This window comes from Trichoplusia ni, chromosome 6, assembly GCF_003590095.1.
Source record: "Trichoplusia ni isolate ovarian cell line Hi5 chromosome 6, tn1, whole genome shotgun sequence".
Lineage (NCBI taxonomy): Eukaryota > Metazoa > Arthropoda > Insecta > Lepidoptera > Noctuidae > Trichoplusia > Trichoplusia ni.
In genome coordinates, this window is record NC_039483.1 from 16,959,037 (window position 1) to 16,985,251 (window position 26,215).

At 34.2% G+C, this 26,215-nt stretch overlaps 2 protein-coding genes across 2 annotated transcripts; one reads left to right on the plus strand and one right to left on the minus strand.

Annotated features, from left to right (window-relative positions):
- On the minus strand, window positions 1-16,082 carry LOC113495321 (RNA polymerase II degradation factor 1-like). Its single transcript, XM_026873993.1, has 7 exons — window positions 15,935-16,082; window positions 3,533-3,670; window positions 3,083-3,190; window positions 2,688-2,846; window positions 1,826-2,022; window positions 1,159-1,450; window positions 1-899 (listed from the first exon to the last, which is right to left on the minus strand). Exons 1-7 carry the CDS (start codon window positions 15,962-15,964, stop codon window positions 777-779), a joined length of 1,047 nt encoding a protein of 348 aa, XP_026729794.1. The 5' UTR covers window positions 15,965-16,082; the 3' UTR covers window positions 1-776.
- Window positions 12,877-26,106, plus strand: LOC113495322. Its single transcript, XM_026873994.1, has 5 exons — window positions 12,877-13,089; window positions 24,348-24,476; window positions 24,717-24,859; window positions 25,257-25,420; window positions 25,824-26,106. The coding sequence occupies exons 2-5, from the start codon at window positions 24,366-24,368 to the stop codon at window positions 25,961-25,963; spliced, it is 558 nt and encodes a 185-aa protein (XP_026729795.1). The 5' UTR covers window positions 12,877-13,089; window positions 24,348-24,365; the 3' UTR covers window positions 25,964-26,106.
- Window positions 26,107-26,215: the final 109 nt, after the last annotated feature.

Genomic DNA, 26,215 nt, shown 5'->3' on the forward strand with positions numbered 1-26,215 from the left:
TGTATGCAAAATGGTTTATTATTAAGAAATAATCATTACAAATTGCTGTTTTACTGAGGCCTTACATAATTAAACATATAATTAAACATTACATATTTTACATTAAACCTAAGACGTTATGGTAACAAATCTTAACTTTAAAAAGGCTGAGTTCAAGAGTATAACCAGAGGTGACAGAATTGGTATTAATTGATTTAATTTTATAAAAATATGGTTACACTTTCAAACTGCAACCAAGCTGCTAGAATTTTCATTAATCCAAAGTAGTTATAAAAATATTTGAACAAACAAAACTACAAATCATTAATATTACTTTCAAAACTAAACCTACTTCGGACTAAAAGGCGGTGCAATAAACTCGCTCCTAAAATGGCAACACTTACAATACAAGCCGATAATCTAACGACAAAACATATAGTGCACCCGTAATTATGTCACGGGTGTCATACAAACTGCCTCATTAGACTATCAGCAAGCTAAGGGGCAATAAAACTAATATCTTGATGGCCGATTTTGGTTTCAACCCATTGAACTATTAATAGGCGAAACACATAGAAAGACTAGAAAGTTTTGTACCAGTTACGATCTAAAATGGTCTGCACTTTTACTGGTAAAGTGAATAAAAACGAAATTGATGCTCATTGCACTCGAAATTCTAAACCAAAATGTTGAGTTGTGGTTTAGGTCTCATCAAAACTTTCTGGCCGTAACACACTTTTGGACAAAACATTAGTATCAAAATAAAGTTTTGTTCAGAAGTGTCAGTTGGGTATTGCTTATTGGCCGTTAACGCCAACGGTGTCGTGATCAACTGGGTAGCCGTCAGCATTCAGGTCCTTCTTGGGGACGATGATGGAGACCGGGTAGGTGAAGCTGTAGAAGAATCCGTGAGGGGGACCCTGGAAACAAGATATTCAAGAATAATGACAAATATCATAAATTTTTTGAACTATTCTTCAGTCGTTGGTTAACTTAAGACCCCTTAAGATAAATAGGGCACTTCTTATCTAAAGTATGAAGTCTTAACGTAGGGTCACTGTGCAACAACATCCAGCACTTCGAAAGTCGGTACCTTTAAAGTGCCGCAAGATGACAAAAAACTTGTACTGAGATTATTTTCCGAGAATAAGCTTTAAAAAGAAATACAACAACACTTACGGTTGGTTCCGGCTCTTCATATTTGCCTTCCTCAGTTTCCTGCTGACCGTACTGTTTCTGTTGACCGTACTGCTGCTGCTGCTGCTGTTGACCATATTGTGGCTGTTGCTGCTGCTGACCATACTGCTGTTGTTGACCGAACTGTTGTTGCTGGCCGTACTGTTGGCCTCCCTGGTTGTAGGCACCGTTTTGAGCTTGCGCGTAAGCGAGGTTCTTGCCTTCACGAGGCTGTTCCGCAGATACTACGACACCGTTCAATTCAGAAGCCTGGGCTTCGTAGGGCTGGTATTGGCTGGAAAAAGAAAATAGTTCGTAAATATTGATGTCATTGAGCTATACTAATTAATTTGCGAATATGTGTACCGTTATTTGACCAATGAAGATGCAGAAAATATATTGCGACGAATTCAGAAAATACTTAGGACTGCTTAATAAATTCACATCCATACACACATTCAACAAGTTTAATAAATTCTTAAATGATGTTTAGAGGATATGGCAGTAATAGCCAATTAAAAACTGATTTCACTGTGACAGAGCATACAAATAGTTACGATTGTTACGAATAGCAAATTTTCAATTTATGAAAATGACACTTCAAGTAATTCCATAAATGTTATTGATCTAATTCGGTCCGAATGGGAACTAAGATCACAATAAGTCTTACTTGTAGTTATTGTTGTAGTTTCCTGCCGGTGGTGGAACGGTAGGGGCTTTGGAGTTGGCTTCAGCTGCCTCTTTCCATGCCTTCTCGAAAGCAAGACGAGCTTCCCTAAGGGCGGGAGTCTCTTCAGCGGGCTTCAGCTCAACCTTGGGGATGTTGTCTTCTTGGTGGAAGCCTTCGCTGTCAGCCCAGTAACGGACCTTGAAACAATTAATTTGATAAGCTACCAGGAGTTGTTTGCAACGAGACTAATGAAAATGGCAAAAATAAAGGGCAAAACCAAATCGATTTTGAAAATTACCAACTGCCTAAGAAACTCATACGAATTTTGTTTGGCTAGTCCATGTTCATATGAATGAAGCCTAAAAATAACAACGCTAAAGAAAAAAACAAGCATTGGAAATGCCATCCGATACCAATATTTGGGTGTTATATTTCAAGGTGCTAACTAGTGCTATTTCGTGTCAGACATAATATTTGTTTTATCTAGATGCAAATATGATGATTTTAGACGATGCGTATATTTCTAGACTTGTCAAATATTGACTACCGCACAATTTGGGCATAACGAGAAAATTAATCAGCTCTAAATATAAGTACTACACTTCTAATATGGTTGGTCGTGAACGCTGAAATAATATTATCGTCCTTGCTCTATGCTAAAAAGATTATAATGGAAACTGCACAAGTCAACGTCAGTGATGATTTTAGAAATAAAAATATCGATAAGTCATTTCGTGTTTTTTATAACAAGGATCTTAATAAACCTGATACTAACAAACCTGATAAAAAAAATATTGGCTCTATCCGGTAAGATAGGTATAAAGATATTTTTTATCAAATTCACTTTTTATAAGAATAATACCTTAATAAGATCGTTGCTGCTTCCAGCCTTGTAGACGTAGGATCCAGACACAACACCGGAGCCTTCACGGTTTTCAACCTTCGAAGATTCGGGGGTTTCGTATCCATAGGCGTATTGACCTAGACCGTCCTGGCCGTGGTACTGGGCGGCGTTGTAGACCTAAAAAAATAGATAATAACAGGTTATTAGAAGGAAAAATAACTTTGAATAAATCTGTTGAACTTGGTGCTACTAAAGTGAAGTCTATTTTGGATGACGATATAGATATTCAAGTCCATTTTGATCAAAGATTTGGATTATCACCACACGTTTATACAATAAACTCGCACAATTTTCTACTTTTTTAAAACTTTCTGGAACTGTTTTATACGAATATTTGTGGATTAAGGACCTACCTCTTCAACGTAGTCGTCTGTATTCTGGATCTCCTGTCCATTCTTCCAGTAGTGGCCGAGGGTTGGGCCAGCGTCAGCTGCACGAAACCTAGGGTCATCGTAACGGACCTGGAAATAAAGAAAAGTAAGATCCTGTTACTAATATGTTTCATCAACCAAACCCTGTCTTTTGCTTAGTCCTGTCAAACCCACATGACCCAAATAACTGCCTATCAGTATACAGTATCATGAGTATTAATATATTGGAAAATTCTCGTGTATATTTTGATAATTTTAATTTCGTTATAGATCTATGCCGTCAGAACCGACCGGTACTTTTTTTTTAACCAATTAATCGTTGTTTTCAACTAAAGTGCTACGCTTAAATCTGATTCTTAGTTGCTTCTTCAAGCTACATATTATTGGCCTTTAAAACGGTTCAATTTTCTTCATAATTAGGTTTAGGCTTACTAGTGGCAAGACAGCGGTGCGTCCAGACAGCGATGGTGAGGTGAAGGGCAGTGACTTGAGGTACTGCTGCGCCTCCTCAGGCGTGATGTCGTTCTTGAAGATGAAGTTGTTTTGGGGCGCGCTTGACGCGATCGCCACCTGTAAAGCAGAAAATAAATGATTAGTTTCATGTTTTTTGGTGCAATTTATTTAGAATTATAGCGAGTTTTATTTTGGTTTCGGTTGCCCTAAATTGTGAAAATAAGGGACTACCTATGAAAATTGAAGAAGGCTCTTAAATTATCTCCATGATTAAGTTTGCGTCACTTTTAGTAAATATTGAAAACGATTCCGAATCTATTTTAAAACTTCCGAATTCGGTAAACTATCTGCAAATTCATAACTAAAACCTCACTGTGAATTCCACGTGAGGAAAAACGAAAATCGTAAACTACAGAATCTACAGACCAACAATTATGTTAAGGTGGTATTATTTCATCATCATCTAATAACAATATATCTTGACCAGGATATTCAACTGTTTCAAGGCTGTTTCGAGATGATCCCAAAATAATAAGGTACTCTGACTCATCGACGGGTTTAGAGGTCAATTCATTCACAACCGGACACTCTTATGTATATTAGATGATTTGGTGTTTATTTTAAAGTTGACGTAGATATGTACATTACTGGAAAACCATCATTGAATCAAGTTTCTAATTCTCAAAACTTGGTGACGTTTTACAAATTGAACGACAGCTTTTTTGGTGATTCTTAGTAAGATCTAGTGGTGTTAATTTTCAAAAAAATATTTGTAAAAATCATCGGGGTGAAATTTTCTAAACAGAAAAAAACCCGTAAATAAAACAAGATAAAAAATCAATACTATAGTCTATTTGACACTTAGTCTATGTTATTATTAAAGCGTAGTAGTAACATGTCTTTGTTTTTTCGTAGCTAAAGCCCCTCTTAGCACGAGGTGTCACGTAAATATTTAAGCTACCGATATCTCTTCAACCTCCAAAAGAATATTATAATAAACATTCAATAATGCAAACTCTGGAAAACCCAGTAAAATATGAGCAGTATGCAGCTAACATGAATGACCAATATTATTTACATGGCCTTAACATAATTCACACTGACCGGTGCACAGTCGCATACTAAATCGTCTGTTAAGTATTATTCTATCTTGAAAAAATCTCATTTTTATCGATCAAAGAATATTTATCTGCGTTAGAAGTATTTCTATAAAATAACCTTTGAGTAAAAGTCAGATTTTCTACTAATTTATTATTATTTACTATATTAATATTGATTTTACTATTTTTTACATGAAGTATCAAATAGTTTTAATTCCCGATTTTTTTTTTATAATGAGTCTTTAAATTGAGAGAGAAACGTTAAGTTATCATCAGCATTAGTGTCGCAAACACCAATCTCATTATTATATACAAACTTTAAGGCTTTTGCTGCTGACAGTACATTAACAAGCAAAATGACGTCACACGTTATTGACACTGACGATTTAACTCGGTATGAGAAGATTCACTGGACTAATAAGACGAATAAATATCTTTGTAATTATAATAATACTATGTACGGAATATATTAGGTACTACGTCTGATTTAAACACGTGTCCATATGCATACAGGATGTTTTGTTGATAAATTTATGAATTTTTAATCATTTTAAATTAGAAAAGCTGTTTTAATTATCATTAATGGTTTTATTATGTATTTTCTTTGTATCACAGGAAATCGTAAAGTAGTATTCATTTTAATCATTTATTTATTGTTCTCCTTTGAATATTATTTATTTATCTTTAACGTAATTAGTAAAAATAATCTAATATTTGTAGTATAATATTGACCCTATTTAAAATATGATGAGTGCTCTTCCTATGCTCAGAAAGCACAACTCTTTGAATTGTGTAAGCGAGATGCAGCTATACAGTGTAGAATGCCATCTCACTTGTTCAAAGACAAGAATTCTGTAAAGCCGCATGGTACGGGAACAAGATAAACACCACTATGGCTAGTCATATTTTGTTGTGTTCTATGGATGACTCTATTTTAAAGTCCAAGTAACATATTTTTTGCATACATAATCCACTCATTATGATTTTGAATGGACTGTTTTTCTCGCATGATATTTTCAATGGGTAATAATTATTAAAATTACATTTTTTAACCGACTTCAAAAAGGAGGAGGTTCTCGATTCGACCCGTATGTTTTTTTACTTATTTACTTCAATAGTTATAATTTAAGAGTACCGATCAATAACACAAAAAGTTTATAAAGATATTAGCTAATCACATTATGCTAGTAAGATAAAAAAGTTTAATTGCATTTTGCCATTCTTAATCAACTAACCAAAATCTGGGAAACCTAAAAAACATACACGAATTGTATTATACTAAAACTCGAAGGAAGAAAAAAATAGTTCCAGTATTCAATTCTCAGAGCGCGTGATGAGAATACTCTATGATTAAAAATAAACGCGGTAGCCTTGTCACAGAATAATAAAAGTAAACGATGCATATAGAAATTAATACCTCCTCAGAGCAAGCCTTGAAACCATTATGTTAAATCTATGGCGCATTCATGCTAATATTGTTATCGTAAAATACTCAATATCTCAGTATTCTTCCGAACTTAAACTTCATTAGGAGGATAATGAAGTTTTCTTATTGCAGTTGTGAAAGCAAAACAGTGCGTAGACTGTAGAGTGACCTCTCGCTTCTACGTCTGCTATCACAAAACTGCAGTGTTACTATAAGATGTAATGATGGACCCCTATTTAATTGTTGTCTATAAAATTAATGGCGTGTTTGACCTTTGTCCAGACCAGACTATTTTGTACCAAGTTTTTATCATAATAAGTTATGACTTTACAAGGAGAGTTTTAGGGATTTGGGGAGATATAAGTAAGCTCGTATTGGAAGGACCTACGTCTTTTACAAAACTCAAAGGCATAAGACCGTATTAAAATTAGTCATATAAAAACGCAAATTAATAAAATTTAATATATTCAATTTGCCTTTACAAAATTGTTTGTTATTTTGTTAAAACAGATTTAGTTCTGACTTCATGTGTGACGCATTGTTTGTTGTTAGTTTTTTACTGATTTAAATTACTATTATTATTTATTTTTTATTCTTATAGTAAACAAGAGGTCGTTAATATACACAATAACAATTATAATTAACTTTTGTGACCTTATCATTGGTTGCAAAACAGGTGCCCGGTTCCTAAATCCCATTAATATTATAAACACGAAAGTTTTTCAGTGTATACTTCTTCTTTCTTTAGACCTTCGCACTTGGGGAAATTAGACATGGACATAGATAGGTGGATTGTGTAGAGGTTTGTCTCCCTTTGACGACTGCTGTTGCATCATACTTGTCCAAAAGGCGTGCCGCGGCTCCGATACACAAAGACCATGGGAAGAAAGAAACAAGGGTAGGTTTCAGTTAGTAAAAGTGTGACTTTCCTCGTCCGCTCCTCCCAAAGCAAGAGGATTCATTAGATGATTTATCATACGGAAAAAAATATGGTTTTAGGCTCCCTGGGCTGACTTGGAAAATTAAAAGTCCCGAGTTTTTCATGGAAAGGTAAAAAAGTGTTGCGCTTTTGTCGACTTAGAACTTTTAGTATTAAGTAGTGTGATGTTCTTCATTCTCATAGTACGTCACGAAGTTCGTATTTCACATAATTATTTTCATATTTATCAGAAAAACACCAATCAACATAATTACACCTTTGAAAAAAAAGCAATACCGTTTATAATGATGACACGAAAAAAGGTTTAAGTCCAAGTGCGAAATCACGATATTACGTGACAAGTTAAACGGTTGTATCTATAGCTTATAGGGTCTTAAACCTATATATGGGCTTGGTTTTTGATGCTTGGACTACTAAACACACAATTTTTATTATTATTTAGTCTAGTAGAGTTTGCCTATCTTCCTAACTGTTTACGACCGCTGCAGGTCTCTTTCTTTATTTCGCATCTCTGTTTCATTTTTCTTTTCTGATTGAAGCATAGAATGCGTTTGAATTTGGAAGACAGACATTTAAAGAATTAAACCTCTTTGGTGATACGCCTTTACAATACTATAAAGCTTTTAACGCAAAAACCAGTAATTGCACTAACGTAAATTCCCAAATAATGACTACGTACTTAGTTATAAATAGAAACAATTAAGTACTAATTAAAGATACTTTTTGCGTAGATCGCATAGATTGCGGTTTATGCAGATTGACGTTCACGACTGATACGATCGTGTAGGTACATGACACGCGTTGCATATCGTGCTATTTTTTCACATCAATATGATAATGTTCGAAATGACGCAGCCTTCTATTTGTTTTCTCATCCGGGAGTTAATATGAATCTATTGGGAATGTGGATGACATCTTAAGTGGTTTTTTGTACCTATATTCAAATTTACATTTACATAGATTTGCAGGATTGGACTTACACTGGTGATATGAGACCTTCTGACGATGACATAAGTCAGTAATTAGATACAGTTCTGAAGTGAGAAAACCAGTCAAAATCGAGTCAAACTCGCGACACCTAGACTAGCTGACCGCTCGGTTTTACCCACATACTTTCGGCCCCAATAGATCTTTGCCTCCCTTGATAATCGAACAATCTAACCTTAAAAACACTTTTTGAATTCGAATCAATAGTTCCTGAATTTATAGCAATAACAAAAATAACTCTCCGTCATTAAACTACTACCTATAGTTACTACAGAAACCTCCTATCATTGTAAAATGATGTAACTAAAATCATAAAAGCGTAATAAATAAAGCAGATGGTCAAGGCATAACTTGATATAACCACAAAGGTCGGATGAGGAAGTCCGATCCGTAATTAAATGTTTGCCAATGTTGCTACTACTGCAAAAACAAGAGACTACTACGCATGTTCATTAATCAAGAATTTATAGATGTTTGTGACGTGGAGGTACGTCCTGGTTTATAAAACAAGAAGAAATGGAAATAAAAATAAAAACTTGAAATGTTTTGGAGTGTCGTTTTTGAATTAATCTTTATGTTTAGCCTAAGCGCAGGCTTTAACAACCTGTGTATGAAGGATTGCAACGCTTTGCCATACACCGACACAAAAACGCGGATGACGTAGCACGGCGGTTCAGGTTTAGTCAGTAAAAGTCTGACACTACCCATTTCCTCCCCCGAGGGAGTGGGGTCCACAAGAATTCCCCCGCCTTACCAAAAAAAAAGGCTTTAACAACCTACTTCGTCAGTTCATTGAATTGCTTATGGGTAACTTAAGCAGATGAAGTTTATTAGACAGAAATGAAATCATTTCGGTATGGTTTTTCACTAATATACATACGTCTCTTAAATTTTCTTCTTTTTTGAAAACCAGGTAAAGTAGTAAAAGAAAAAATGAATTTCAGGAAAAAGGAAAGGTCTTTGCTCAGCATTTGGATCCCATACAGTCTGTATAAAAAAGTTGGCAAAGTCTACGCTCTGTCTAACTGCATAGTACTGTTAAAAAACCTTTTTTGTTGCAATTAAGTTAGTATGATTCATCTTAAGATACACGTGAGCAAAACGTGCATGCTTAATATTGTTCACATAGTAAAAACAATGATTGATTTATGATTAGTTACTTAGTGATGATCTAAGCATGTCATAGTAATTTAATATTTATTAATATCTTAGTGTAAATAATGGATACTATTAATTTCTTTACTTTGCAATCGATATCATTAATTTATTTATTCAGTTTTGGTAAAATTTATTGCTTTTGACTGTCATTAATATTATTCGCCATCACAATGTAGGATTTTCTAATTTATTTTTGGCTAAGGACATTTTTTTCTAAGTATAAATAGTTGTAGAAGATTTTTCTAAATAAACGATATTTACATAAATTGAGTCACGAATGTCACTACTGACCTTTCTGTAATTTAAATATATTTCAAATTATGCTAAATAATAATCAATATAACTAAGCTTATGTGTAGTATATTTACTATATCACGTTTTTCATGCGTGCTTATTTCTTTGAACCCAGATATAATCTTCTTCTTATCCTCTTTAGGGGAAAAATCTAAGCATATTACACAAACGATGCACACAAATTGCATCATGCATCTTCAAATATTCTTCCCAATTGCCTGGAGCGAGTCACACGTAACCCACAACAAGTTTAATTTGGGAGACGTGACGTAACTTAAGAAAGGTTATATAAAAACTACTAAATCACAGCGCGTCTGTTTGTACAGAAACTGGTTTGTAGCCGTGAACTTGGATGTAATGCAATCGAGATGTATGGCTATGAGCACAGCGGATTGAGAAGCGGGGAATTGCTTATAGGTAACTTGAACTTGTTAAGGATCAAGTATTTTTGTTCTAAATGGGTCTTGAAGAGATCTCAGGAGGGAGCTCAGTGGGACCCATTAGAGCGGAGACAAATCAAAATGCTTCAAGTTTCTTACGAAGGTCACTAGAACCAATCCCTGCACTAAGATCTCTTTAAACAGCAATTTTACTATAGATGCGACGGGGCATTACAATACGTAGCGGTGTCTCACTCCCACAACATCAATAGCTCTGCTTGAGTTCATGTTACAGGCATTGAACTCATGAATATGAATAAACATTGAGTTATTGCGCTTCGCTTATCATTTCAACATTAAAAATATGCGCCTATAAAAACAAATGAAGTTTTCCTTGTAAAAATACTTAAAGGACTTGTCCTTAAAGGATTATATTTATGGCAGTTTTGAGTGTCGTGTAAAAGATGGTTAACGCTTGAGCAGAATACGCACACGTTTCTTAAGTATACTTAACAAGGTAAGGACTTAAGTGATAAATAAAAAATCAAGTTGAGTCCAACATTATAACTCAGTAAAATAATAAACAACCCATAAAAAGAGGAAACAAATTTTTACCACATTTTATAAAAAATGCCCCACCGTTTAAGGTAAGTTGTACACTTACACTTCCAAACTCAAATTTACAGTTGTAAATTTCACTTTAATCCGATTGCTAATGAAAATTAAAACAGTCAAATTCTAGAATAAAACACTGAAGATGATATCCTAATATGTAATAGACATAAGCAAGAATTCAACGCAGTACAAAGTTACTAGGAAGATCTTATTGCGTCGCTTCTTAAACCATCACATTAGGAAGCTGTGTTATTTACGGAAAATAAACAGACCATTTGAGCAACAAGTTTTCATATTATTTTAAATTATTCTCATTTTCAATGACTGCAAGACCTTGTGTTGTATTCTATTTTGATTGGCAGACTGAAATATGAATGTCACTTGCATAATCTGCGATAATAGTCTAGGAAACAGGTAGTGTGCCTAATATTCTAGTGTCATAGGAACGGAGCTAATACACACTAATAACAAAGGACCCGTTCAAGACTGGGTGTGTTTGAGAATATGACAAGAATATTTGTAAGCCCCCGCGATATAAGGATTAACTTTCGTAGCGCAGAAATCGTTTAAAAATGAAGTATCGGCTAAATTGTCGCCAAAATTCGAGAAAATAACACCCTAAAAGCCGAGTGGTAAATGCGAACGCCAGAGTCATTGTGCGCGACGTATCGCGGGTTCGATCTCCGCGTATCAGGTATAAGATTATGTGTGATCCACAAAAGTTTTCCAAAAGAGTATTTTATTAACATGGGTTACAATAATCAAATAAGTCTTTAATTTTAATCAATTTTAAAACTACAGCAGCAGAGAACGTATTTTAGTGCTATTGATATAAATGGTATTGTTTGTGTATACCTTGATATTTCAAGAATAAAATACTAATTTTGCACAGATCTTGTCGAATATCATTTTGTTATCAAATCAGTAAAGAGGTGGTGCACAAAAAATAAGAAAAAGAATGACTAAAGAGACTCTTTGCTAATCGCGGAAGCCGTCACAACTCTACAAGATAACACTTTTTTACAAACTACATGAATAACAGTGATGTTCAGTAACAGATACTCAAATACCCATAGTATTTTTTGCATGACTAATATTTATAATTAATTTATTAATACGGATATCCCCAATATTGATTGATGTTCATATTTTATTGTGTACTCTATAATTTATTTGTGTAATGTTAAATTCGTGTTTTGCTAATGTTGTTATAATAATATTAACATAAATGACCTTTGACTTTGAAGAGGCTTTTGTCGAAGTATTAATTAGTTTGGTGGTTTTTGCACCTGTAAGTCACGAGTATTTCTACAAGCTGATAAAGGCGAAATTCCACTTGATACCTGCACGAAATACGTATTTAAATATTTACAAATATCATGTCTTATCAAGCTTCAGTTAGAAGTTCGATTCCCGTCTGAAGCTTAAATATTTTAGATAAACTATTTTATATTTAATTTAAAATTCCGCTGCACATGAACATATGTCATAAACAAGGAATAAAAATGTTGTCATTTTATAATAAACAAGTCGTAAAAAATTCGTTCTTAAATTCATAGCTACGATTTTTCCTTCATGTTTTCTTTATTAAATTACAGCGTGTGCATCTTGAAACAAACAACGCGACAAACCATAGTTTTTGTCCGGAAACTTGAACACAAAGAAACTATTTATTCGTCTTTACCAGTCAAACATCTGTTATTAGCGTTAACGAGTCTTCGACACTTGTATTTAAAACAAAACAACTTGTTTTATGTAAAAACATGTTTGACTACAATGGGTATGAGTCTTTGCCTTTAAAATTAAGGAAACGTAGATTGTTTTAGCAGTTATTTGCAAGTATTTGTTATATTTACGGCTGGAGCGGTGAGCCGCAAACCGAATGTTTTAGTGATTGGTAACAGCTATGTGCGTTTGTTTGTGAACGCATTTGAAGATATGAGAAATGGTACGGTATGGCTAAAAAGTATCTTCGAATATGAGGCCATAGAAGTCTTTGATATGCAAAGACTGATTATTCAAAAGACTGCTACAGACTGTTTTGTCTTGAGAGAGTCCAGAAGCAAACGTCGTGCGATTACTTACAAAATGTATGAAATAAAATCACGTTTTCAAGGAAATTACTTATTAAGTATAAAATTAATTGTATCAAAAGTATAGATCGATAAAATATGAGAAAAAAAAGTAGTATTTTATAGAACTTGTCGTCTATTACGACTAGTGCCAAGGTCACTTTGTTTGACCAACATTTATTTTAATTTAAAATGTTTTACTTTTATTTTATTATATAAATATGTCACGTTCTCGAATACCTAATCGACTCCGATGACAATATTTATTACCTACGTATTATTTTTATCTAAAAATTACAAATGTATTTATTAATGTTTTTAAATGGTCACTAGTTCTATTATAATTACGTTATTCCGATATTTATTTGACGAATTGTAAGTTTTCTGCTTTCGATTATTAGGTCTTTTTCTGAAAGAAGTTTTAACACGTTTCAGAACTTTTTGATCGACCCACCTAAGTGTCACATTGAACACCTATCACTAACAAAAATGTCAGAAATCCGAACAAAATTACTGTGAAATAAATCTATAGTTGCCTTATTGTTTTGAAAAAATAATTTTCAGGTACGTAGACTATTATTTTCTAGTATAAATCGGTGTAGTATCGAAGTAGAATTGTTGGATTTTATTTTTGATATATTTCCTAGAACTGCGTACTAAGGGGGCCTGGTATCACGTCTTACAGTAATATTTTTGCATTAGTGCAAATGTAACAGCACGTAAATCAAGCTATACAGGCATCTCTCTTTCACACCTAAAACTATTTTACTTTAAGACGTGGTTAAAGACTTATTCCTCGATTCAAAAATGACTAAAGCCTTTACAAATACACTATTTTGTAAAAATTCGGATACCAACTGAAGCCCAGTGTTAAAGCTACGTATTTAATAAACAAACGTAGATCCAAGTCCACTATTCACTCACGAACAACTGTCGATAATATTTCTTCAAAAGCCCTATATTTAAATATAAAATGTTCTGTATTCGACTATCTAATGATTTAATGTCATGCCACAAACAAAACTGTTTTGCCTGCAGCGTGCGTGTGCGCATCGGTGCATCGAAATGAGTATCCGGCGTGGAAGATCATGATTGTCTTAAACTAACAATTACTGAGATATTCCTATGGGCGTAGCGGTTTTAATATGCTTGTTCCTCGTCTATGGAACGTTGCTGGCGTTCTGTCTTTTAAGATATAAATACTAAAAAATGTCACACTAAAGAAAAAGTTTAATTATTGAGATTATAAAATAAATTATAAAAGTTTTACATTTGATTAAAGACAGTTTCATTAAATCAGTTGATTATTTTGTCCGCTTATTGAGCGATGCTTTAACCCTGGGTTACGGTGCTTGTAAAGACGTAAGTAAGAAACAAACTGCAACAAAAGTGGCGAAGATTTAGATATATTATGTAGGTACTTTAGAGTATATTTATTAGAACTAATTTGTAAAAGTATTGTCGCTCATTAACAGTTATATTTTATTAATGAAATAAGTAGCTCTATTATAATAGTTTAAGATATTTGTATTCTCATGAAATCATTTATTCTTTAAGTACGATGTACAGTATGTATAATTACTTTTACCTATATATCATTTTTTGAGCTAACCAGAGTTATTTCGTACATTATATGTATATAATACGTAACTACCCTGAAAAGGAATATAGGAACAAAAACAGGGGTTTAATAATGCTTTAAATCAAATTATTTCTCTTACTTATCTCGACCTTGCCAAAAATCTCATTAAAATATTTGACCGATTTGGGTTTTCCTAAATGTATGCTCCAAGGTCTTTTAGATATCACAAACGCATTCGTACAAGTTTTTCTAAAAATTCACACGTTGTCAATTTATACAAATATTTCGATATTAGCCGTGACACTGAAATTTATATTAAATATTTGCTTCATTAGCACCTTATTAAAGATGATAAAAGTACTAGTAATTTCCGGTCAGTTTTCTTGTATGAATAAGTGCTTATTATCTTCTGCTTGTTCCTTAATTTTCGAAGTTCCAAATGTACTTTCAAGAACGTCATACATTATTAAAAGGATCGAAAAATATTATTATTAGAGATAACAGTTATACAGACTTATTTCTATTATCTTTACTCTTTACTAGCCTCTTTTAGCGTCCACTTGTGGGCAATAATACTCATATATCTAATACTATTCGCACTTGACCTAATATCCACACAAAGTAAGATCATCACAAAACACTAATTAATAATAATCCTAATTGACATGGAAATTAATTTTCCTTGATCAAGAATATCACGTTACTTACCACGTGTTTTGCATATTTTTTATACTTAGTTAAGGTTCGTAAAACAATCAAATTATTCTTGGCAAGAATAATAGTAAGACATTGATCTCTCTTAATTTAAGGTGTGTTTTTCCAAGCAACGAGATATTATTTTAATTCTGTAAAAATCAGTATTAATTTATTGTTTAGTTAGAATTATTTATCAGGTATGTATGTTTCAAAATATAGATATGTAAAGAAGCAAATACGAAAATTCATTTTGCCCTGCAGACTATCCATCAGAATCCAAACCATCCAGATCACTCCCCAAATGCATACAAAAAAAAACATTCAGATCGGTCCAGCAGTTTAGGATGAGTTCAGTGACATACACTCGTACATATTTATAAAGGTTTAGAGAGGCCCCTAAATAAAGCCTAGCTCACTATTCTAGGGACCCTGTATTATTTTAATTATGTATTTTTGTCATAGGTGTGGAACATTATTTCATTCTTTAACTAAGGAAACAAATCTTAAATCTCAATATTTAATTATGTTTGTAAAGTTGATAGTTTCTTTAATCTTTTTAATCTTTAAATATAAAAATAAGTTTTACTTCAATCAAAACAACAGCGACAAGATTCACCATTCCATGCCTTGTCATTCAATATTTAATTAAATTATACTTCAAGTTCGTCCAGTGAAAACTAACCTTATGTCGTAATAACAACATAATTTATGAATTGAAGCTAATTGGAACCACATTGTAGACGGTATGGCGACGTACCGCCCACCACGAAGGTTCTATTCATTTATCATTTGACGTCGATCTGACACTTATAAACATACATAATAAATCATAATGTTTCAGCTGTAAGGCAGAATAGAGTTATTCTTATACAAACATTACAGTTAAAGATTTAATTTTTAATTACGTCCGAAACAACTACCAAAATCTTTAAAAAAAGGTTAAGATATTATTTATCGTCAAGAGCTCCATAAGATTAGATCACGATCTAAATTTACCAGTTTCGTTTATTTGAATTTTAATTATAGTAATTAAGGTGTAACATAAACAATTTTTCAAGAAAACTACCTATCCATTTTTGTATGAAAATGCCTGAAATCGCAAAACAAAATACTTTTCCAAGGTTTACTCACCACTGCAGCGACTAACACGAATCTTAGCATTTTCAACGATCACTATAACTCAGTTGTCACACAATTCAAATATACAACCGTCAGTTGCGCCTGCGCATCTCCTATATACGCCGTCGCAGCCTCCTCTGACGTCATCACGCTCCCCCCTCCAGCCAAACTCGTTCTGAAACTCATCTTCGCGACATTTGACCTTCGTTTCACATCCATCGATGTTTTTGTACGAATATCTGACGATGTCTTCACTATTTTGTTTTGTACGCAGCGATGTATGACGTGCTGAGAACTAGTCATGTTTCTTGTGTTCGTTTAGTCTTTTTTTTCGAGTTCAAATTTCGACGTGTCAGTCCAGTTAATTTGGATTCGTGTAGAGATACTAATTCTTAGATGTACATATATTAAGTTCGTATCATTGGTATGGCTTAATATAGACCGAGATAATATTTCATCAAGTTGTGGCATAAAAATGCGATATAATAACTAAAAATACAAATAAAATTACATTGAAATATGTATGCATAACAATCGCATTAGGAACTTTAAGTGCTAAAATAAATATGTAATACAAAAATTGTGTTAGATTGTCCTAACAACAAAAATGGTTGATTTCATAAGAATTATCTCAGAAGTATCAGTTTCCGATGAAAATCAATATGTTTGAATGACTCAGATGTTATTGAGCTTGCCAATAACTTACATCTCTTTTATCCCATATTGCTATAATCTCTTATTCTGTATGATAAATTCGACTTTTATATCCGCAATGGCACGTAAAAAAAAAATAACTTGAATACAGTGAAACCCTTTTTATAAGTTATAGCCATTAAATCAAAGGTTATGGCGTATTTTCAATATTATTTAATGTTTAAACATGTTAAATTTCAATCGAAGAATCATTCTAGAAAGAAAAATCTTCCAAATCGTTTTACAAAATTTCATAATAATATAATTGTTTTTTGAAGGTTCGTTCAATTAAACTCTTTTAAATGTATTGATTTTGTCAGTAAACTCAAAATAAGAGGTAATAAAAATGTCTCAAATTATAAACCCAAATAAAAATGTATGCGGACAGTTTTTGGAATTTTAACATTAATGATCAACATAAGATAATTAATAAACAATAAAAAGAAACCTGCAACAAAACTATCAAAGTTCCGCGTATGAAAATAAAGCCCTGATGTCATAATTATAATTAAAGTGCTTGCGTTTTCGTAAGATAAATCAGCCATCGAAGTGAATCACAAAATAAGGAAGAAATTATTTTACTCTGATGTTACCGAGAGCCGTGGATCTCAAACTTTACGAACCCTTTCGGCCCTTATAATTGCACATTAATTGTGAGTTAATTCCTGGTAGAATCGATTTCTGTTTCGATCGAGTTGGTACTAGCAGTCTGACCCTTGATCAATTTTTTTATTACGCTTATATAATACTGACTACTACGTCATCTTGGTTTGGACAGATAGTATCATTTTGGGACTGAACAATAAAACAGATCTAAACCATTTGCAGGCATGAGTGAAATCCTAAATGGATAAAAAATATGACTTTTAATTGGTTCCACTGACAGTTTAGTGAAGAAAAACCTTGTGATATTTTCTGAAAACTGAAATGGAAATAGAATTTCCTAACCCGCTTGATAAATACGATCGACAGGATAGTAGATAATATATAGCGTAGCACCTTTATTATAGTTCATTGGGTTAAAGATTAATGATCATTTACCTGCGCCGAAATTAGTCATTGGAATATGTCTAATTTGGACAGAAAACACACCGGTTCCATCCTTGCCCTTGCTAGAGCCGTATGATCGCTGACACATGGCACGCACTGCTCTTCTTCGTACCAATACTTGTAAATTAAGGTCTAGATACCCTACTCTTATAGTTACACTACTGCAGTTATAGATGAGAGGACGCGATGTACTAAAGTGGAGGCATGTTTCTTAAGGAGTTTAATTATAGGTCATATTCAGTAGATGTAACTGCTCTATTATTTTTTAAACCTAGGAATTCGAAAACTTTGAGATCCGATATCCGGGTAGGTGTAAAATGGTTTCGTGTTAAACTGTCGGCGACATCTTTTTATTAAGAATGCAGTTTCGCATCGTCTGGTGTTAATAATAATGAATGGGGATTTCATGCATAGTTAACTTTAAGTTCTGCGATAAATAATGTGCATATATATTAAATAATATGGAGATTTCTATTGCATTTTTTAATTTAAAAAACGATAGTTTTGTCAATTTACGTTAACGTCCCTATAAAAAAGATCAAAGCTGGAAAACACCCAATTGTTGTAGTAATTTTAACCCTTGCATATTTTATGCTTTTTCAAAATTTTTTGGATGGTTTTTCCTTAACTGGGTTGAGTTTAAGTTAGGACGACTGTTGAAAATTGCCCCGTAAGAAGCTCTTATTTCAGTAAGTTTTTATACACAAAACGTATCAATTTCTTTTTCCCTCAAATTGTGTTCAGCTGACTTCTGTCTTTTTCTAGATTTATCTGAATTTATGACACCTTTAGTGAAGAACCCATGTGACCTAGAACTTGAAACGGAGTACATTGACACTTCAACTTTAAGGTGATACAATAGGTACACATCTTGAGGTTACAAAAAGGAAAAACAAATGCCTAACTATTATTTTGTTTTTCAAGTCTTTGCTATTTTTAATAACACCTATAACAAGGGCCTTAACCTATTACACTCACGTAGGTTGATACTTGTGCTATTTTTAATTTGCTCTAAACGGTCCTTCTTTTATTTTGTAATGTTTACAAGGGATTTATTCGTTTTCAAAACGATTTTTTTAGGGTTATAAGTTTTTGTTCCTTTTATTTACTTCTTTATAAAGGTAAGCCAGTTTACGTTTGGGTGTACAAAAAGGAGTTTTTGAAATAAGCTTTTTGCCAGTGCGAATGAGATTCAAAAGGAGTTATAGCTTTAATTAAATTTTATGCAGGTTTATTTTGACGGAAACTTAAAAAGAATTTTAGAAATTTGTTTTGGAAATCATTTGTCATGTACATCCCCGTAATCGAAGATGTTGAGGTATCTTCATTCATCGATTTAAATTCACCTTAACTTCAACCTAATGTCAATATTTACATAAATAAAATAAACATAAATAAAGGACCAATTTAAATATCGAGAGGTTTCGAATGGTCTCTCGTATTAGTATAATGTTCCGATCAAATTGCCTAAACCGTTTTATTTTCTTGTTTCTTAAATATCTTCTTCTAATATATAAAATTCCCGTGTCACGATGTTAGTTACCGTACTCCTCCGAAACGGTTCGACCGATTCTTATGAATTTTTGTATAAAATGGTCCGAGAATAGGACAACATCTATTTTTCATACCCCTAAGTGACAAGTGTTGCCCACACAATGTAACATTAAAAAATACATACAACTAGAAAAAGAAATCGGCAAAACAACGTTTGCTGGGTCAGCTAGTAGTGTTATAAAAAATGGACATGATGCTATTGTTATAAAAATATAAATAATTATTATGAGACCTTAATTTGATAACTTTATGATCATTACTTGGTTTTATTTATTTATAATGACGAATTTACCTACAGGCTTTAAAGGAGTATTTGTTTGTACATTATGGTCATAGATGCCGTCACAAAATTGACACGAGTCCATCTTAGGTAAAGTCAGTTCAATTTATTTTTCTAATTTTTAACTGAATTGGCATCCTTAATTAAGAAGAGCCACAAAAAGAAACGCCAATGTTGAACCGAATTTATTTTATTTCACAATTCAAAATAAATGACTGCAACGTAAAAAATATATATTATAGGTCACATAACCAAACATATTACTATTCTATGGAACTAAGGGTCAATGTCCTGCCTATTGTTCAATATGGCACCCTGCGGCTAAAATACATCTTCATGAAATATGATCTATCTTAGAATCTAATATTGTTTAGTCACAAAAACATTAATCGTGAATATTGTGTCGTGGTCAAAGGATTTACGACGTAAGGTTGGCCTCTACTTCTCACCCGCCTCAAACTTTCCTCATCTTTTCTTATAAATAATGATAATGCTAAATTATTGTTGACGGGCCTGTTGGTCTAGTGGTTAGTGACCCTGACTGCTGTACCAGGGGTCGTGGGTTCGATTCCCGCCCAGGACAAAAGTTGTGTGATGAGCATGATCATTTGTTCCGGTGTCTGGGTGTAATTTATCTATAATATGTATGTATTTAGAAATATATAAGTAAGTTTATCAGTTGTCTGGTTACCATAACACAAGCTCTGCTTAGCTTGGGATCAGATAACCGTGTGTGAGTTGTCCCAGGATATATTATATTATATTATATTTATACTTAAAACATTTGAAATAAATTACCTAATACGAGTTCAAATTCGATTGTCTTTTGTATTCATTTTTTAAAAGACTTCCGCAGTAAGGAACTTGATTCCTTGTGTCGCGAGGTGATTTACAAACATACAAATCACATGCGCAATGACACCCAGACTCAGAACAAGTAGCTCAATGCTTGTCCTACGCGGGGATCGAACCCGCGACACGACGCGCACAGTGGGTTTGGCTTGGTGAGTTCAACCACTCGGCTATCCGTGCTATTAAGAATAAAGAAGAGCTTAAGAAACATTGAAAAAGTGACTAAGCAGCTATTTTTGCAGTGATTGATGTGACAACCCTATTCTATCACCTATAGTTATTACATCGGATGGTAGCTCAGCTTCTGCTAAAGTTCAAGGTTGTCACGTTCAAATCTAATCTACTAAACTAAATAACAATAGTGTGAAATAGGATCATGTTTGTAATCCCCTATGGATTGGTCATGTATGGATAAGGATGTCTCGAAATAACAAACAACATCATATTTTTTTAAATTACGCATGCTTGATCATCTTCAAGGGTACATCGCACTTGACTCAAATATCGGCTCGCCTCAAAATATTGGTACGGGGTATTGGGAGTTAGGTTGCACTTTACTAAGTACGTTTAACAGTTCAAGAGTCCATATGATGTGTTGTGTGTGTGGCTAACGTCACACGCGACTAACTTCAAAACCTTTATGTCGCTACAAGGAGAAACCACGGAAGTCCGCAGGTGTAGCAAAAAAAGAAAGTATAGAGGAATCGTGCTGGTTCGTCTGCAAACCCAAGGAGAGCAGATTATACCGGCCTTTAATACCTCTCAGCTGGAAAATATAGTCTTTCGGTGACCGTATTTTGACTGGAATATTCTGGACCAGAATACTCAGTTGTCAATTTCATTTCTGATGGTTTTTTGTGTACCTCTTCGGTTAGTTAGTTAATAACGTTTAGTCTCCAAAGATTCAAACAATAATCGGATAAATGCGGGTTGGACTCGCGACATGGTTTCGTACAAATAAGCTCAGAAAGAACTCTCCCTCGTCTATTCCGTCTGTTGATGATTATCTTGTCCTGGAGCTAAAAGCACCTCTCAACCTTTGCTGTTTTACACTAATAGTCCATCCTTATTTTAATTAAAAACTAATGAACTCATCCAATTTATTATTATACATACGCTCTAATCCATTAACCCAAACTTTAAAAAACTGAGGCAGCCCAAAGAGAACAAAAGTTCGCGTAGTAAATTAAGTAAGTCATCAATCAATATTAACAATTCCTATAGATTTTTCTCATAACCTATTCTACGTATAATCGTGACCGGCATACTGGATTCGTACGCCAATTATATGGGCGCCGGCGATCGCCAAAGTTCAGGGTCGATGCGTACGCGCAGCGAATGTGCGGCGGAAGCCGTGCGCATAAATTAGAAAGATTAATATGGTTTGGTGACAGTTTTTTTGATGACGTACCTGTTGACTATGTTTAACTCTAGTTTTTTCTTTTCTTCGGCTGGGAAAGAGAGAGGGTCGTCTGAAAACAGTATGTAAGCAACAAAATATCCTTAGAAGTAACAATGCTTAGAGGGTTGCTACCCCAAAGAATATCAACAGAACCCTATTAATGAGTCACAGTTGTCTTTCCATCTCACGTCTATCATTTATCTGACTCTCCGTCTCCCATCCGTTCGTCACCGGGCGGTCCTGTGTACCTCAGGAACCGTCCTAACTAGACAGTTTAATTTCTATTGCCGCTGTAGTAATAAATACTAGAAATAACAAACAAGTTAAAGCACTGTCAGAAATTCGTGAGGTGACAAATAATTAAGTTAATTTTAAATTCATTTATATAGTGACAAGTATTCAATTCCGAAAATCACAAAATTATCATAAGTAGATGATACTTACCTACTTAATATTATAATAATTGATTATTCAAATAATTTTCCTAGAACCTTACGTTATTATTAGTCTATTAAAGCGTCAGGAAACCGAAATTAGATCATGACGCGACATAATTTAGTCAGTTTAAAATGACTCATTAACCTGATAGGTAAGCAGATAAGTATTCATATATTTTGGAAGTTGTGATACTACGTACCGGGGTATTTACTTAAAACCTCAACATTAACATTTCCTATGGGATTTCACAAGAACAGCTACTTCCTTAAGGCTGTCAGATCATCACCATCTCTTAAAGCAAGCTGTGAGAGAGAGAGACGCCGCTCTACGCTGTGTATTGTGCTATCTCGCTTACACAACTGTGATTTCACTTAATGACGTGATGTTAGGCCCCGAGGCCCCAATTCTGCTATCTACAATACTGATGAAAGAATTGAAATCAGATTAAATTGGCACTATTCGTATTATTTTAAACATTTTTCCAACACAATAATTGGAAATTCAGTACGGGTCGGAAAACTCACACTCAATTCAATTGGAATAATACGAATAGTGGAAATTCAATTCAATTTCCATTTATTGGTATTGTAGATAGCCGAATTGGGGCCCAGCTCAATTTCGCGGAAAACCTGTGGTTTTTTGAACCGTCATAGTGATGTATCGTGACATTTGTTTGAGGTCAAATTATGTGAATAGGTTGGATACGTGAAAATAGGTATCGTATTAAAATTATACGGCATAAAACGCACCTGTGATTTTTATAACTGTCGAATTTAAATAAAAACAATATTGTAGTAGATTTGAAGGCAATAAAATAAAGGTTGTTGTCAAGTTACCGGAATTTTAATGGCTTTCTTTGCAAATTTTGAATAACCTTACCTATTTCATCCATGTAAATTTCAACAACGTAGGTGCTTGAAATTACCAAGTCACAGATACAAAAACACAATGAAACAACTTTACGACCTACATACTTTTTTTTAAATATTTAGATTATTTTGTAAACCCACGATTCCTTCATCCTTATGATTAGTCTGGTGAACAGCTAGTTGTAGCGTTTAGAAGCAAACTGCCAGATTTTCATAAAATGGCAATAAAGTATGCTCTGCTTCTCTGCTCAGATAGACAGAACGCTAAGATATAATAATGTATCCTATAGCCTTCGTCAATAATTGAGGTATCTACCACAGAAATATTTTTTTTTATCGGGGCTAGTATTCCTCGAGATTAGCACGTTCCAACAATCAATTAAACTCTTCAGCTTTTTAATATTAATAAAAATATAATTCAGTTATATATATTCGCATTCATAGGGATAATAATTCACTAACGAACCCGGAACTCTGATATATTCTAAACGCTAGATGCCAGTATAAATCATGTAATTGTCTTGCATATATTATAAGTGACACTTGTATTATTGGACGTTAACTATGCACGGTCATTTAAACCTTCCATTTACCTGTAAAATTAATTCACAATATTTTGAGCCGTCGACGCGTAGATTGTTCTTTTTCTTTGTGCAAATTGCTGTGGAACGAGAATACAGAATTTAATTGACAGGTTTAAAACAGGCGTGACTGGGCTTTTTTAACGTTGTATTGTTGTTCCGGGATCATCTTTCCATAGCTTGTTGACTTTCTTATAATGAAGTGTAGGAATACTTTTCCTATATAGTTATATTTTTATCATCCCCCTGCCGAGTAGGAACTTATCCTCCTTGCTATATAAATAAGTAGGTACTCGTAACGTGTAGCATTACCATATTAATTATCGAACGAAACGAGCAAAAGCCTTTGCAGAGCGAAGCGACAATGTATTAGAAAATAAAGTGAATTGGCACATTGTTTCTCATCACATTGCTCACTGAGGCATACCGCAACTGCTGGGAAGCGAAATGCCGCATCTTTTTTATTCGTGGTAGACCCCCTATTTTTTAAAATAAATTAAGTGATCTCTGTGATCTCTCGTGTATTCTCCTTATGCGGAGGAAGCGGGTAGACTCAGACTTACTGACTAAACCTGAACCGCTGTGCAACGTTTCCCGCGATATTTCGGTGCGGTCGTATAAATTCTTTATATCTGCCTTGCATCATTTGCCACCGTCCTAGCTTTTACATACCTCCTTGCTACAGTATTTTATTGTTTTTTACCAGGGTACCCTATTCATCAAAATGGGTGCCGCACAATCAGTACGAGCGACGCACTTCCAGCGACCGAAGGCAACCTCCACGGAGCCAGAGGATGACGTCGAGGATCATCACATTAACATATCAAATAAAATGGTATTCCATTGAATCTTAATGCGAAAACAATAAAGTTCAATTTGGGTTAACTCTTTCAAACGGATGGAATAGCAACTGAGCATTAAGTGCGGATGATCTAATCACAATTATGTCTACCTAATTATTCATTATCAAAGTCCGTCTCCTTAATATCATTTCTTTGTACCGAAGTGTCACGACATTTTGTTCTCTCTCTCTCTCTGTCCCTCCCATAAATTATCTTGTTCTCTTTTTACGCAGGTGGAGAGATTAGTAGAAGATGCAACTCTGGCAGGTGGCGCGGCCGCAGCGATCACTCAGCCAACACCTCGCGGAGACTTCAGGGACAAGATTTATATAGAGAAACTCAAATGCATGGATGAAAGTCATTCAGAGAGATGCGGGTAACCTACTGTACCTATACACTGATCAAGGGAAATGTGGGATTGTGGGAGTTTGTCGGGTGTCCCCGTGATCTCACGTGTTTGCACCAGAGTGCTTAGGGAAGGGTAAAGCAATCCAATGGTTTTAGCACTTTTAGCTTATAAGAGTCCTACCTGACCCTTTTAAAGAAAGTTTATGAGGATGGATTTTTACCCTGGGAACGTCCACTGTAATTTTCTCCTGGTAAAAAAGGGTTCTAGCAATTATGTTTTATCTCTTTGATATTTAATGACAATAAATGAGCTGATATCAGTCATTCTCACTTATACATATATGTACGTTATAAAGGCTAGCTTTCAACCAATTCCAAAGAGTAAAAAATTATACATAATATCTTATATCGAGGATCTTTTACAGGATAACAGTAGACGATCTGAACGCGATAGCGAACCGCATCGAGATGCGGACCTCCAACATGGTGAGCGTCGAGCCGATATGTGCCGACTGCAAGCAGGACGTCATCGACTGCTATAACAATACTCAGCTACCGTCAGACATTATCAAGTGCTGGGATACTGTTGGTAAGCTGATATGATCTATGACTTGTTAGTTAAATACTATAATTCCCTGCACGATACAGAACTAGTAAATCACAATGTGTACAACCCGTAGGAAAAAAAACGATTTGCTTTCATTGATAGAACTGTACCTACTTAAGGTTCTTTTTTATGTCATAAGGCCTTGATCCTGAAGATCCTTGCTGCTGAGATCTGTTCTCAGTTCAATCTATTAAGATTTTGAAATTGAACAATGGATCGGACAAGTCAATAGTAACTATGTAGGTACCATTAAAATAGTAAAAGCGAGCTTTTTCACGGTAACACTTAGGTACTACAGTTGCTTTTGCTAAGTAGTAAGCGCTGATAATTATAATTACCCACACGGCACCTAATTAACAATATAAATTTGTCGATTATATTCCAGGAGCCTTTAGAAAATGTGTACAAGACGCGGCCACAGTGCGACTGCGTGCGCGGACGCAACGCGAGGCACGCGAGCGAGCCCGCAGGACGAGACATGTCGCACACGCGCGGGAACACGCGCTACGGGACATCTCACACTGATGGCGTCACACAAGTACCTTTACTAAGGCTTACCTGGAATATGCTCTGAAAGAATTGTACCTGTTTCTTTTGAACTTGTCTCGAAATCCGTATTACAATAATAAATCATATATCCTCTTTATTAAAGTCGATTTTTGACCGTCGTGTTGATGTTTTGTTAATCGAGACCTTAGTGCTTTATATAGCCGATAATTCCCACCCGACCACGACAGAACAAATAGGCAGACAAGATATTATGGCATGATTTTATCT